This window comes from Plutella xylostella, chromosome 8 (assembly GCF_932276165.1).
Source record: "Plutella xylostella chromosome 8, ilPluXylo3.1, whole genome shotgun sequence".
Taxonomy (NCBI): Eukaryota; Metazoa; Arthropoda; class Insecta; order Lepidoptera; family Plutellidae; genus Plutella; species Plutella xylostella.
The window spans coordinates 354,488-367,730 of record NC_063988.1 but is presented as its reverse complement, the minus strand read 5'-3'; the positions used below and the strand labels follow the sequence as shown (position 1 = coordinate 367,730).

Sequence of the window (13,243 nt, the reverse complement as noted above, 5' to 3'; positions counted from 1 at the left end):
TTCCCAATATATACAACTTCACTCTTAAAATATTGAAAAGCGACTAGATATTTACTATGATGAGTTTGATTCACAATATCCCATATTTTTATTATTTACATGTTGAATCGTCGCTAAGGCCTTGGTCTCCTATTTACGCCGTAGTTCGCGTCCAGCGTCACGCCGTAGGCCGCGTCACAATGCTCACTATAGAAATGTACTGATGCGGTCTCCCTCACACGCCGACGTTGGCGCGTAGATGTAGTGAGCATCGCGACGCGGCCTACGGCGATGACACTTGACGCGACCTACGGAGTAAATAGGAGACCCGGGCCTAAATGCCATCAGCGTCAAAGTATTTATTTTTTAAGCAATCAAACTGATCCAAGAATAAGTTCTCTTTTAGCGACAAGGTTAATAATTATTGCTCATTTCAATTCTAGATAGTTGATGTGATGCTGATAAGAGTAATAAGGCACGTTACGTCGAGAAGCAACCAGTCCTCACGGTATGACTCAAACATATTGGTACTTAAAAGTTTTTTCCAGGTATAGATTTTAGGAAAGTACCACTACACACATGAATACCACAGCCTCCTGTAGTTAGTTATTCTACCATATACCCTTGACACTAGGTCGAGTCCAGAGTGATGGATGCACGCCACCATGTATAGTCTACCAATAGACTCACGCTCCTCGGTAGTTGTACCTAGTGGACCCTGGCGGTAACCTCACGGCAGCTCTACCTACTCCCCCACTGTCCTCACGGTAGCTGGCAGCGGTGTCCACAACCAGCGGGGCACAGCGTGTGCTTCTCCATCCACTGCTGCATGTGATGTAGGTGGCCGCCGTGCGAGCAGCCCTGGCACCACGCGTAGAGCCCGCGCACCACCTGAGGATACGTGATTGCAGGTTTTACACTCGTGTGCAAGAGTTGTGATTGCTGTTATTACAGTCGTGTGAAAGAGTTGTAATGGCGGTTATTACATTAGTGTGCAAGAGTAGTGTTAGCACTTATTAAACTGGTGTGCAAGAACTTTCACTGCACTTAGAATACTTTTGAGCAAGAATTGCGATCGAATTTATTATACTAATGGTTAAAGATTAACATTAGGGCAAGGGAAGGTCATAGCAAATAGTACTGTTGACTTTCTATGGTCTTACATAACAATGACATAGCAGTCCTTTTAGAGCTTCAAATCTATGATTATTTCAACCCAACACTGATACTGGACTGAGAGATTGTGATGACACCAATTTAAAATTTAACTAGGTATGTAGGTAAAAAGTATGCAAGGTAAGTACATTCCATTTTACGCTTCTCTCGAGGTTCCTTTCACATGCACGAAATAAATAGCTTTTTGGTCTGCAGGTAAGTATACCATATTGCTATTGCTGATAATAAAGCTATATAGTCTATATACATACCCGGACACACACGGCGCACAGCTCGGGCTGTTTACAGCGGTCGCAGGGCGCGCGGCGGCCGCAGCGCGCGCACACCACGGACACAGACGTCGACTGTTGAGAGAGAGCTCGCACTGAGCCCAGCCATGCGCCTAGGATCACCTGGAAATTATATTCATATTAACAACATTTACAAGACTAAGGGCCTGTTTCACAATGTCTGGGTAGTAACAACCTGTAGGATAAAAGATATGATGTCACTCGCTGTAATTATATTTTAGACAGTGACAGCATGTCTTATATCCCACACGTAGCCATAACACAGACATTGTGAAACAAGCCCTTAGGGTAATGAAACATTCAGTCAGCGCAACATCTGTATATCTAAGCATCATGTAGGTATACTCTCTCCTCTTGCTTTTGGGTATAGCACAGTTTAGAGAAGTAAGTACCTACTAAATATTTTGTACTAACCTCAGTGGAGACGTTGTAGAGTTTGTGTCGGTGCAGCAGCTCGATGTAGCCGAGCAGCCATTGTTCTTGAGTGGGCTCGTCGATGTACGGAAACAAGTCCGATCTGGAAATTAATAACGTTTTTTATACTTTTTTGTAGATCTATGACTGCGAATGTTATGTTAGACTTGCCTTATGATTTTTGTGCATAGTATAGATAGAGCAACCTAGCACTTCACCTACATTACCCAACCTAACATATCCCAGAACTGAGCTCTAACTAGCATCTTCTCTTGCAAATATTGTAGAACATTCTAGAAGCATGTTACGTTACGATTCTTCATATCTCAAGGCCGCATGCTGCCTCAGTGCCGCGCTGAGCAAGCTCCTTCTACGAATATTCCAGATATAGGTAGATCCACGAGATTCTTTCCATACTGGAATGACTAGAACCTCCTAGAACAAGTCTACCAGCCTCTACCTGTGTTGCTGCAGCACCATTAGTGCCTTGGCTAGCCTGCGTCTCTAATAATCTAGAACTTTCCACACTGGAACTACTAGAACCTTCCACCATCCTACATGCAGCATGGCGCTCGCCGCCGTCCCCACATCCCCGAGCGCCGCGTGCTGCTTCAGCGCCGCCGCCAGCACCCGGTCTCTAGTCTCCTCTAGAACCTCCTAGAAGCCAAACTTGTGTTGCTACAGCAGCATAGTAAACGCAGCTGTCCCTATATCTCCAAAGCTAGTTGCTTCAGCGTTGCAGCTTTTCCCCAATTTTTCTGGAACTTTCCATACTTTCCTACCTGTGTTGCTGCAACACCAACATGGCCGAGGCTGCCGTCCCCACATCCCCGAGCGCCGCGTGCTGCTTCAGCGCCGCCGCCAGCAGGGGCCACCCGGTGTCTAGTCTCCTCTAGAACCCTCTACTTTCCTACCTGTGCTGCTGCAACACCAGCATCGCCGAGGCCGCGGTCCCCACATCCCCGAGCGCCGCGTGCTGCTTCAGCGCCGCCGCCAGCAGCGGGCGCAGGTCGGGCGCCGCCCGCGCGCGCACCCCGCCCACGGCCAGCGAGTGGACCAGGTTCTCTTCCAGCTGAGGGGGGGGAAACAGTTTTGCACTTATTACACGTGTACTGCAGAAAAATATACTAATATAATATTATAAACGAGAAAGTTTGTGAGTATGTGTGTATGTTTGTTGCTTCTTCACGTCAAAACGACTGAACCGATTTAAATTTTGTATGGAGTTAGCCATTGACAAAGGAATAAAGAGAGGACTTGGCATATCCACGAAAAAAATGCGCCTACTTAAACTTTGGTTTCAATTAAAATGGCGGCTTTTTTCTTGAAAAATGTAAACAAACAAATTGTTTGACAGCTGAAGTACCTTGTGTTTGGATGTCAATCAACATGGCGACCGGTCGCAATATTGTAATTTTAGGCAAAGACAAAACTACTGTTGTCCTTTTTTACGTAGGATAACACCAATAAGTTAAAAAGAGACGACGATATATTTTTAAGTACCGATTTTTATGCCAAGTCCTCTCTTTATTCCTTTGTCATTGGAGTTAGCTGATACATAGGCTACTACGGTATTCCTACGATTTTTTTAAAGCTAAGCGAAACTCGCGGGAACAGAATGTAGGGAAATAAATGAGGTATTAGGGTGTTGCGTGAATTCATGTTGACACTTATTACACATAATGTGTAGCATGAACTTTTATGTCGAATAAGAGAATAATTTGGGTTGCATGTATAAGGTTACTGTACTGTGTGTGGATACTTAGGGTGGGTTGCACCATTTAACTTTAACTATTACAGATGTCAAATCTCTTGAAGATTGATCTGTCTTGCCAAGAGATTTGACGTTTGTAATAGTTACAGTTAAATGGTGCAACCCATCCATAGTGTTGTGGTGTACGGTCAGCTGCATTTAAGTACTTTGTCAAACTGACGAACCGTCAATGTTTCAATGCATGGATAGTCTGACTGTACGTACGTGGTGGTGGTGGTAGTGCGGCGCGCTGGCGGCGGAGTCCGCGCTGGTGGCGCCCGGCGACGCCGCCGTGCCGCTGCTGCTGCTCGTGCCTGCGCATAGACAACGTCACTTATAAATAAATATGGCGGTTAGGGTGTCTGGCCTTCGTCTTCGATATGATCCAACATGATGGATGACCTCAGATATCAGATATAGGTACTTAGATCAGAAATATCGGCATAAGCATAACATATGCTTCGACAAATATATACAAACATTAATTGTTGCAAAAAGGGATCCATGCTGGATACCAAGCCGACAGGGGGTGACTCACGAGGTCATTCTGAACACCTTTTTGTGAATTCGCATTCGTTTACTATAGTAAAAAGTCATGTGACCAACAAAGTTTCTATTAAAAAGGTTTTTTTTCGTGATTTTCATTTATTGCAACACCCAGTATAAAGAGAGCTTATGCTCATACATGCATCTCTCTATTATAAATTCACACACCAAACTTACCTTGTTGTGTATCATCCTCATTGCTACACTGCGTGGAAAGTGCGGCGGCGGGGGGCGGGGCACGCAGGGGGAACGCCTCCTCGGGCAGCGTCCAATCAGCGGCGTCCACGTCCACGTAGTGGGCGGAGGCCGCCGACACCCAGCCATTCGGGTCTGCGGGGAGAGATAGTGTGCCTGTTATGAGAGCCTGGTAGGTAACAATAACAAACTGCAATATAATATCATCTGCTTCATAGCATTAGGAACATAGGTGTGCCCCCGATTTTTGATAACAATGAGTTTTGAGTGCGTTTGACTGAAAACAATAGTGCGGGTCGTGAGTGCCTACTAAAGAGTATTTCGCTGAGGTAAAGTATCCCATACCCGGCTACCCTGGAACTATGGAGATACTGGAGGTGTTGGCGGTTCCCCATGGCAAAGGGAGGATCCTCCGACCAGGCCGGGTGGTGTAGCCTGGCGGGCAGCTGCCCGGTTAGCTTAGCGTTGGGGATTTGTATGTATAGCAGTGTAGCTGAGAAGCTTCGATATCACGATGTAGGATTTCATACAGATTTCTTGGTATCCAAGTTCTGTATCTTGAGTTGCGAGCGCCATCTGTTGATTATCATCTGAACTTGTAGCTAGGGCTACTGACCATCATCTCCTCTCCTTCCCGCCGCCCCCAGGCCCCCACTCACCGTCATCCCCCCTCCGCCCCCTCCTGGCGGGGGGGATGTAGATGCTGTGCGTGGGCAGCCCCAGCACGCCGCTGTTGTGGAACTGCGTCTCCGCCCATTCTTCTAGCTCTTGCATTGTTGGCTCTTCTTCTACTGCACTGGAAGAGGTAGACGTGGTAGTGGTTAAGAGGAGATCATTTTTTAAACTAAAAATTAAGGTGTCACAGAGAAAAATTAGAGATGCAGGCCATGGATAAAACAAAAATTCAATAAGTGTCGTTGCCGAAAAAAATAGGCTTCATAAATGGTTTGAAATAGTGCTACATTTGTTGATTTGTTGATTTTATCATAATAATATTTGTAACTACATAGCTTATGTTAGGGGTGAGCATTTACAAATTATCAAATCACGCAATATTGCATCGTATTTATAAAACTGCAAAAGTTGTTCTAATTTCAGAGTGAACAAAATGTGCATTGCAACCAGGAAAGCCTGCCAAATTAACCCAACCACTCACCTATTAGGCACCGGCTTAGGATCAGGCTCGGCTTGCGGCGCCGGCGGCGGCTCCCCGCGCCCCGCGCCCCCCGCGCCCTCCGCCCCCGCCCCCCGCGCCACGCCGCCCCCGCTCGAGTATAGAACGGCGATCACGTCCCATAGGTGCGCTGTCTGTGAATATGGATTTTTGTTCATTGTGATAGGAACTCTATCCTTGCTCTAGGTTGGAAAATGTGACTGAAGATTGGCGTTGAGTGACTTCTAACTTTCATGATGACTAGCTGTAGTTTGGATCACTTACTAATTTCTGTTGCTGAAAGGATCATTGCGTTAATTATATGACGGTGGTCCAGAACGGGTTATACCATAGTTGTCGACGTAGACAAAAACATTTAAATCAATTATACTATTACCTGAGTGTACTAAGTACAACTTTTATGCATGTATTAATGGAGTCATTGAATCTGAATCATGTGATGTGAAGGTACAGTTCGGTCCAAACAACTTGAATGTCCCTGAAATTGGCTGCGAGGCTGGGATTACAATTTGTGCTTTGCCAAACTAACCAACTGTCAGTCTTGAAAGAATGAATAGCCGGTTTATTTATTAATTGTATGTTTCGGAGTTCCAGTTTTAAGTTGTCGTGTAAATAGTTACCAGATGTCTCTCGCAGTGCCTCGCAACTCGCGCGTTGTGCTCCGCCAGCTCGTGCGTGGCCGCGCCGCGGAGTCTGCGGATTGTAGAGGTAGAGGTCAGGAAGACTGTCGTTAATACTGTTGGCATTATGGCAGCACTTCCGTTTCGGCCTTAGCGAGAGGGTGAGAAAGGCCGAGGAGAAACGGTTGTATATTAAGCACTTATAACTAGTGAATGTTTACGAGCTCTCTCAACGTCTCAGGATCACAAGGAACTGTGAAGCTACCTACAGCTAACACGCCAATGGTGCTACCGCGATCGAAACCTAAACATATTAATTCTTAAAAACATTACACTCGTACTCCTCACCAATAATTCTTGGCGCAGTACACAGTAGGGTCGGGGGGCAGCTACCAGCGCACCAGCACTTGCGAGTGAAACCTACGCATATTCACACTCACAAACATTACACTCGTCCTCACCTATCATTCTTAGCGCAGTACACAGTGGGGTGATGCATATTCATACTAACAAACATTACACTCATCCTCCTCACCTATAATTCTTAGCGCAGTACACAGTGGGATCTGGCGGCAGCTGCCAGCGCGCCAGCTCCGACCGCGCCGCCGCCGGGAACAGCCGCTCCAGCTGCGCCTGCGCCGCCGCCGACAGCGCGCCGGCTATAGGCTGCTTGCGACTGTGGGGTGTGTGCGAATTTAGTGTTGCGAACATTGCACATGTGACAGCCACTCACTTAATGATTGTTACCAAGGTTATTATAGCGAAGTGGCTGTAGTTTTTCGCTACGACTGGGTAGATTTTGTTCTGTATTGCGTGCTATAGGTATAAATTAGACATAGGAGAGTTAGATGCTACTTTTTATGTCGGTATCCTTACGGGAAAACTCGTTGAAGCCAATCGAAGCTTACGAAAAAAGGTTAGCTGAAGTCTCATAAATGTGAACATTTTCGACACTTACATGCATACAACGTGCCCGGATCTTCATACAAACTAATCTAACTCTAGGGCTTATCAATTTCAAACCAGATTTTTATTGCAGTCGATACAAAACCACCCAACTACCAAACCCACACCTCCACACTTCACACTCATCTCCCCACTTACTGTTGCGGCGGCGCGCGCGAGGTCGGGGCGCGCGGGCGGGGCGCGGGGCGCGGGATGGGGCGCGCGGGGGCGGCAACCGTGACCTGCCCGCGCGCGGACACGCTGGCCCCCGCCCCCGTGCCCCACAGGACCGGGTGAGCGGCTTCTTGCCACCGGTGCCAGTAGAGGGAGCAGTCCTGGGGATGGGAGCGGGTTTTGTTATTTATTTATTTATTTGCATCACACTACAGATATGAAACATTACATGATAAGTAACATGCTTAAGGTCTTACATTCTAGTAACAATATCCTTAACTGTGTGTTGACAACATTTTTAAAATTAAAGCGTAGTAGGGTACTGTTAATATTCAGTGGTATTAATATATATTTAACTGATTTAGCTTTCCTTTTGTAAGTTTTCAAACATATTTCTTATTTGTGATCTAAAACGGTTGAGACCCACAAAAATGTCAAGTCTATTGTTTAAATTATTGTACAGGTGTCTCATGTGAATGAAAGGATCGTGCTGAGCTCTTAGGCTTTTACAAGCGGGTAGATGAAATGTGTTTCTGTTTTTAACAGCTCGAGGTCTGGAATTAGGGATATTTAAATTCAAAGTATGTTATGTTATGTAGGTATGTCTTTAATTATCAAAAGGAGAAGGCAGATGTGTTATTGCATGAGCACTTCTGTCTCTTGTTTGTGTGGCTTTATGAATCGATGAACATTAGGCGCGAAACACACAGAAAAGGCATAAGGCGACGGCGCGGCACAGGCATCTTCCCGCTTCAAAAACGTTTCAATATAAAATTTAAGCGGCGACGAAACGACGTGCCTGCGCGCCGCTTGAGTATACTTTAGAACGTGCCGCTTTTCTGTGTAATTCGCGCATTAGGGAGGAAGGATTACCTTGAAGTGAATGACGTCACTAAGGGGTCTGCAATCCCAGTCTTATAAAGATAAAGATATTAATTTGCTTGTATATAGGTAATTACAATGATATTCGTTAGAATAGAGGGCAGCTATATTCTACCCTTATTAAGGGTGTACAAATTGTCTTGAAGGAAGCCCATACATTGTTGCCTATACAAAGGGCGTTAAAAGCAGTTTTTCAACAGTCTATTTGTACTCACTCTGCTGATGGACAAGAAAGAGTGCGGTGTGGCGCGCCAGGCGATGGCGGTGGTGACGTCACGTGCTGTGTGTACTCACGCGGCTGGTGACGTCACGTGCTGTGTGTACTCACGCGGCTGGTGACGTCACGTGCTGTGTGTACTCACGCGGCTGGTGGACAGGAAGGCGTGCGGCGAGGCGCGCCAGGCGATGGCGGTGGTGACGTCGCGGTGCTCGGCGAAGGTCGCCAGCGGCACGTGCGGGCGCCGCACGTCCCACACGTGCACCGCGCAGTCCAGCACCAGCGCGCAGGAGGAGATCTGGTATCTGAGGAGAAGGTGCATATAATGATGATGTCCTCCTCATCGTGATCCGATGACGGCAACCTCAGTGGCTAGTATGACTTCTGCGGCGGTGGGTGAGCGAACCAACATCTGATATATGAAGGGTCGTATGATATATGTACTGCCATGATTGATCAACATAGAATAGCAGTAAAAGACACTTGAAAAGTATTCCCTTGACTTAAACATCTCCATCTATTTATGAAGTCGTGCCTAACAAGATTGTAATCAATGTTAGTAAGGCATCCCAATGGTCAAATCCTAAACCTATTTATATGAAGGTATATTTTCTACCTCTTCTTTTTGGTTAACAAACTATAATGAGTACGTAAATTGAATCTTCAACTTTAGATACGAAGCCGGTCGAATTAGACTAAAAGGGCCAAGCTCCATCAATAGATTGCTAACTGGTAAAGACGAGTGTAAAAAGTGCGTTCATACTTCCGCTGCGGGCGCCACTTGACGTGTCCCACGGAGGCGATGGTGTAGATCGTGTGCTCCAGAGTCGGCTTGGCCGAGATGTCCCACACCTGGAATACAGAATATAAGTAGCTGTTTTATAAATAAAATAGTTCCAATACAAGATACTTCGAAAATCAAGAAAATGTCCTAAGATTTTTTTAGGTATAAAAATTGGTTTTGGCCTACGTTTAGTTTATACATTATGGATATGTTTTCCCTATTATTATCAACACATCAATTACGGACGAAAAATTATGGTTAAGACAATGCCGAATTCGGAAAACTTTGTGAAGAAGCATCACCAAGCCGACCGTCTTGCTTTTAATACAGCGTATTATCTCATTCATACCTATATTTAGCATCAACTTCACTAAACAGTAGGTAAATCATAGCATTTTCGACTTTACATGTCCCAGACGAGTTATCGAACGCCCTAGTTTTGTAGATAAACTCTGTCATATGCAAATTTGTTATCTTGCATTTATTTGAATTATATTTCCATTCAATAATTCTAATCAAAATAAAAGAATCACATAACTGAATTCGCAGCTGTCCTCGGCCTTCCTCATGGCAGACCAGAGAGCTTTCTAGTCTGTACCTATTTAGGTGGGGTTAGCCTCTTTATTATTTTTTTTTGCAATAATTAAGTTCTGCCGCTTTCCACATTTCAAATATACAAAGATATGCAACTTTATATGTAATTGTGTTAAACTCAGTGAACACTATTGGTTATCTAAAATTAGTCTCAATTTGTTTGTTTACAAACGTTACATTTCCACGTGTAAGCCATTTGGCTGATTGCCAGACACAATGAGTGCCTTGTGTGTGTACTAAAGAGCACTAGTTACCTACTGTGGTATCCACATACATAATTATCTGTTCAGTCGTTTACAGACGGCCGAATGGCGTAGACGGCCGAATGGCGTAGACGGCCGAATGGCGTAGTGGTTTGTGACCTGACTACTGAGCCGATGGTCCCGGGTTCGATTCCCGGCCGGGGCAGATATTTGTTTAAACACATATATTTGTTCTCGGGTCTTGGATGTGCCCGTAAAATGGCAATAGGCCCGCCCCCTATTACATTGGGACTAACATAACACTCTGGCGAAAAGTGGGTGCAGAAATGCACCTCTGCCTACCCCGCAAGGGAGTACATTAGTACAAGGCGTGAGTGCGTGTTTTTTTTTTTTTTTTTTTTTTGGTTTACAGTTATTTAGGTTTCATTGTATCACGGGAATATTAACGATTTCGTTTTATGTGCGATTTATTAATTCTAAATGATGACTTACAGATCCCTGATAGATAGTCAGATGACATGAGTGATACAGGAGGAAAAAGTTAGTGTAAGTATACAAAAGGCAGCCCTATAACTAGCAGTGGGCCATAAAGACTGATGATGATGAATTAAATTAAGGAGACTTTGTATGTATTTGAAGATGCTTTCTGCTTTTCTTCATCTGCTTATATGTATTAGCCCAACAGGACTACAAAGTATGTACTACATACTACATCCACATCCCGTCATATTGCATCATAACATTAATTTGCGTAGGACAAAGCGGTGTATGAAAATTACACTTTTTTTAGTTCAACATGACAGACGAGGGTGAACAATGCGTGCACATGGACCGTGTGTCTAATCGGACCATATAGACTCATACTTCTTACCCACAACACCCTTACATCTTCTTATTCTTTAAGTCTCTCCTCTACCCCAAGGTTACCTGGAAGAGATCGCTTTTAGCGATAAGGTCGTCTATTGGGTTATATCCACTGTATAAATTGTTATTTGTGTTCTTCTTGTTTAGTTAATAGGAATAAATTAGTCTTCTATTATATTCTTCTTACCTTAATAGTCTTATCCCGGCTAGCCGTCGCCAGCCACGGCAGCTCCGGATGCCAGTCGCAGGCGAACACGGGCCCCGAGTGCGCGGTGAACTGCGCCTGCGCTCGCTCCGGGCGCCGCACGTCCCACAGCTGCACGGAGCCGTTCTCCGAGACCGCCGCGAACTGGTGCGCCTGGTGCGGGGAGAACTGCACGTCGCGGACCGACTCGGTGTTGCTGGGGGTGGGGGGGACGGTCAGCTAAAGATTTATGTATGCCACCCTAGTGGGGTGTACAGTCAGCACAAGATGTAGGTTTGCCACCGCAATGCAAATAGTTTGATATTAAGACTAATGGGTGGAAGATATACACTAGCTTTACCTGCAAACTTCACTCTGTCTTAAAAGGTTTTCAGTGGGGGCTGTGTTCCCAGTAGGCAGTAGTAGTAGTAACTGCCTACTTACTCGCGCTACTACGCGCGAGTAACAGCGTAAAACAAGCAGTTTTTTCATGAATGATAAAAAATACATACACACTCACAAACTTTCAACTTTATAATATCAGTCTCATAGACACCAAAGACTGATGGCTGCAGGCAAAAGCACTCATCAAAATAATGAAGTAGACTGACTGGTTGATAAACAGAATTGTCATAAGAAAATAAAATTATTACCAATCAGAGCTAATAATATATAGGTAGGTACATGATGCAATATTTTCACTTTTTACACTAGCCACTTGTGACCTAGTTAGAGATTTCTTTCTACTAATTTTGAATGTGTTTTGGTAATTATGTGTTACTTCTTCCGTCACTTACCTCATGAAAGTCCTGGCCACTTCCTTCATTCGAAGATCAAAGCATTTCATGGTGCCATCCTGAGAGCCGGAGATCAGCAGCGCCGGCTCCGTCAGGTGGAAACTCACCTGCAAACAATCCATTTATTACAACGACTATTACACACTCACATTTAGCACCCAGAATTGATGAGCAGCACAGGTTAGGCTCATGGAAGGTCCAGACTGAAGATCTTCAATCTACCCACATTCACTATTATTGTCTTATACTAATCTACCCCATATAATGTCAAAACAATAATTTCTTATGGAGGTTATACAGCAATCTCAGCTGCAAATCTTATCTACTATTTCGAACTAACTATTTCTGTATTGTACTGTTACAGCTACTTGCCTTGTTGACAGTTCTCTTGTGGTCTGAGAACACATGTTCCTGCTTGGAGCGCCCGGAGCGGCCGAGGTTCCACACCACCACCGCACCGTTGGTGGCCGCAGTCGCTATTGTGTTCTCTGCAAGTAACACAGTCAACTCAGCTCATAGTACATCATCGAAAAATCACAAGCTATAATAATAAACTAAAGGCATTAGGAGTACTAAAATTGTATTCATACCTTCAATGTGGCTCCAGGCAACATCAATGGAGGAAAAATTTAGATTTAAGTTTTTCCCAACTCGTAGATTACAAACTTCTGTAAACTCATTCTCTCCAATAGAGAACACTTTGAACACTGGAAATTAAAGATTTTTTTTAATGTTGGCATTTTTAATTTTTTAGCAAGTAGGTAGGTACATAGATAGAAAGTTATTGTTTTGGTTAAGTATAGGTTATTAAAATCAATCTTACCATTTCGCCCAGCGATGACCACTTGCGAGCAGTCCTTGTTGAGTGCAAGAGCATTGGCTGGTCCTTCTTGAGACACACAAATTGTATTCGAAGGAATCATCGTTTATTTACTGTGTATGTTCAATTTACACTTGGATATACAAAATACTTAACATCATATTTTTCATAGCAATAAGCATACCGGAAAGACAACCGCCCAAGCAATACTTAATTAAATTGCACCGGTTACGACCACAACTGCACTTTTACAGAGATAAAATAGAAATAATATCCATTTCAGTGGCTCGACTTTTGCCCGAAATTGTTGTTTTGTTTGTCAAAAAACAACTGACAATGACAATCTGTGTCAACTGTCAAACTGTTTTGAAAGTATTTATCGCCGTCGTTTAGTCGTTGAGTGAGTATCCTGAATCCAAATTTAAATGATAAAACCCGTCTTTTTCCGTCGGAAGTTTAAAATAATCATTAATTTGAAGATTGATAGTCGTGATGAAGATGTAAGAAAGTAAGAAATATTATTAAATCATATTTTCTGATTGATAAAATTTTATAAACTATGTTCGAAACAGTTCGAAACGAATGTCACCTGACACATGTCAATATCCTGTCATTGGCGATTCTGTCAACTG

At 44.2% G+C, this 13,243-nt stretch overlaps 1 protein-coding gene across 1 annotated transcript; it reads right to left on the bottom strand.

Annotated features, from left to right (window-relative positions):
• Nucleotides 1-713: 713 nt before the first annotated feature.
• On the bottom strand, nucleotides 714-13,239 carry LOC105393761 (GATOR complex protein WDR24). Its single transcript, XM_048622349.1, has 18 exons — nucleotides 12,615-13,239; nucleotides 12,382-12,498; nucleotides 12,164-12,279; nucleotides 11,792-11,898; nucleotides 10,998-11,211; nucleotides 9,129-9,217; nucleotides 8,511-8,670; nucleotides 7,252-7,427; nucleotides 6,683-6,823; nucleotides 6,148-6,220; nucleotides 5,510-5,661; nucleotides 5,013-5,149; nucleotides 4,336-4,488; nucleotides 3,838-3,926; nucleotides 2,774-2,931; nucleotides 1,860-1,962; nucleotides 1,407-1,547; nucleotides 714-870 (listed from the first exon to the last, which is right to left on the bottom strand). The coding sequence occupies exons 1-18, from the start codon at nucleotides 12,712-12,714 to the stop codon at nucleotides 742-744; spliced, it is 2,355 nt and encodes a 784-aa protein (XP_048478306.1). The 5' UTR covers nucleotides 12,715-13,239; the 3' UTR covers nucleotides 714-741.
• Between the last annotated feature and the right edge of the window lie 4 nt (nucleotides 13,240-13,243).

What these genes read in the sequence shown, in the direction of transcription:
- LOC105393761 (XM_048622349.1), bottom strand. Translation starts at nt 12,714, where the DNA reads ATGATTCCTTCGAATACAATTTGTGTGTCTCAAGAAGGACCAGCCAAT. An exon ending in GCCGGGATAAGACTATTAAG is followed by an intron (nt 9,218 to 10,997) that starts GTAAGAAGAATA and finishes TCTGTATTCCAG; the next exon opens with GTGTGGGACATCTCGGCCAA. An exon ending in TCGCGCGCGCCGCCGCAACA is followed by an intron (nt 6,824 to 7,251) that starts GTAAGTGGGGAG and finishes CACACCCCACAG; the next exon opens with TCGCAAGCAGCCTATAGCCG.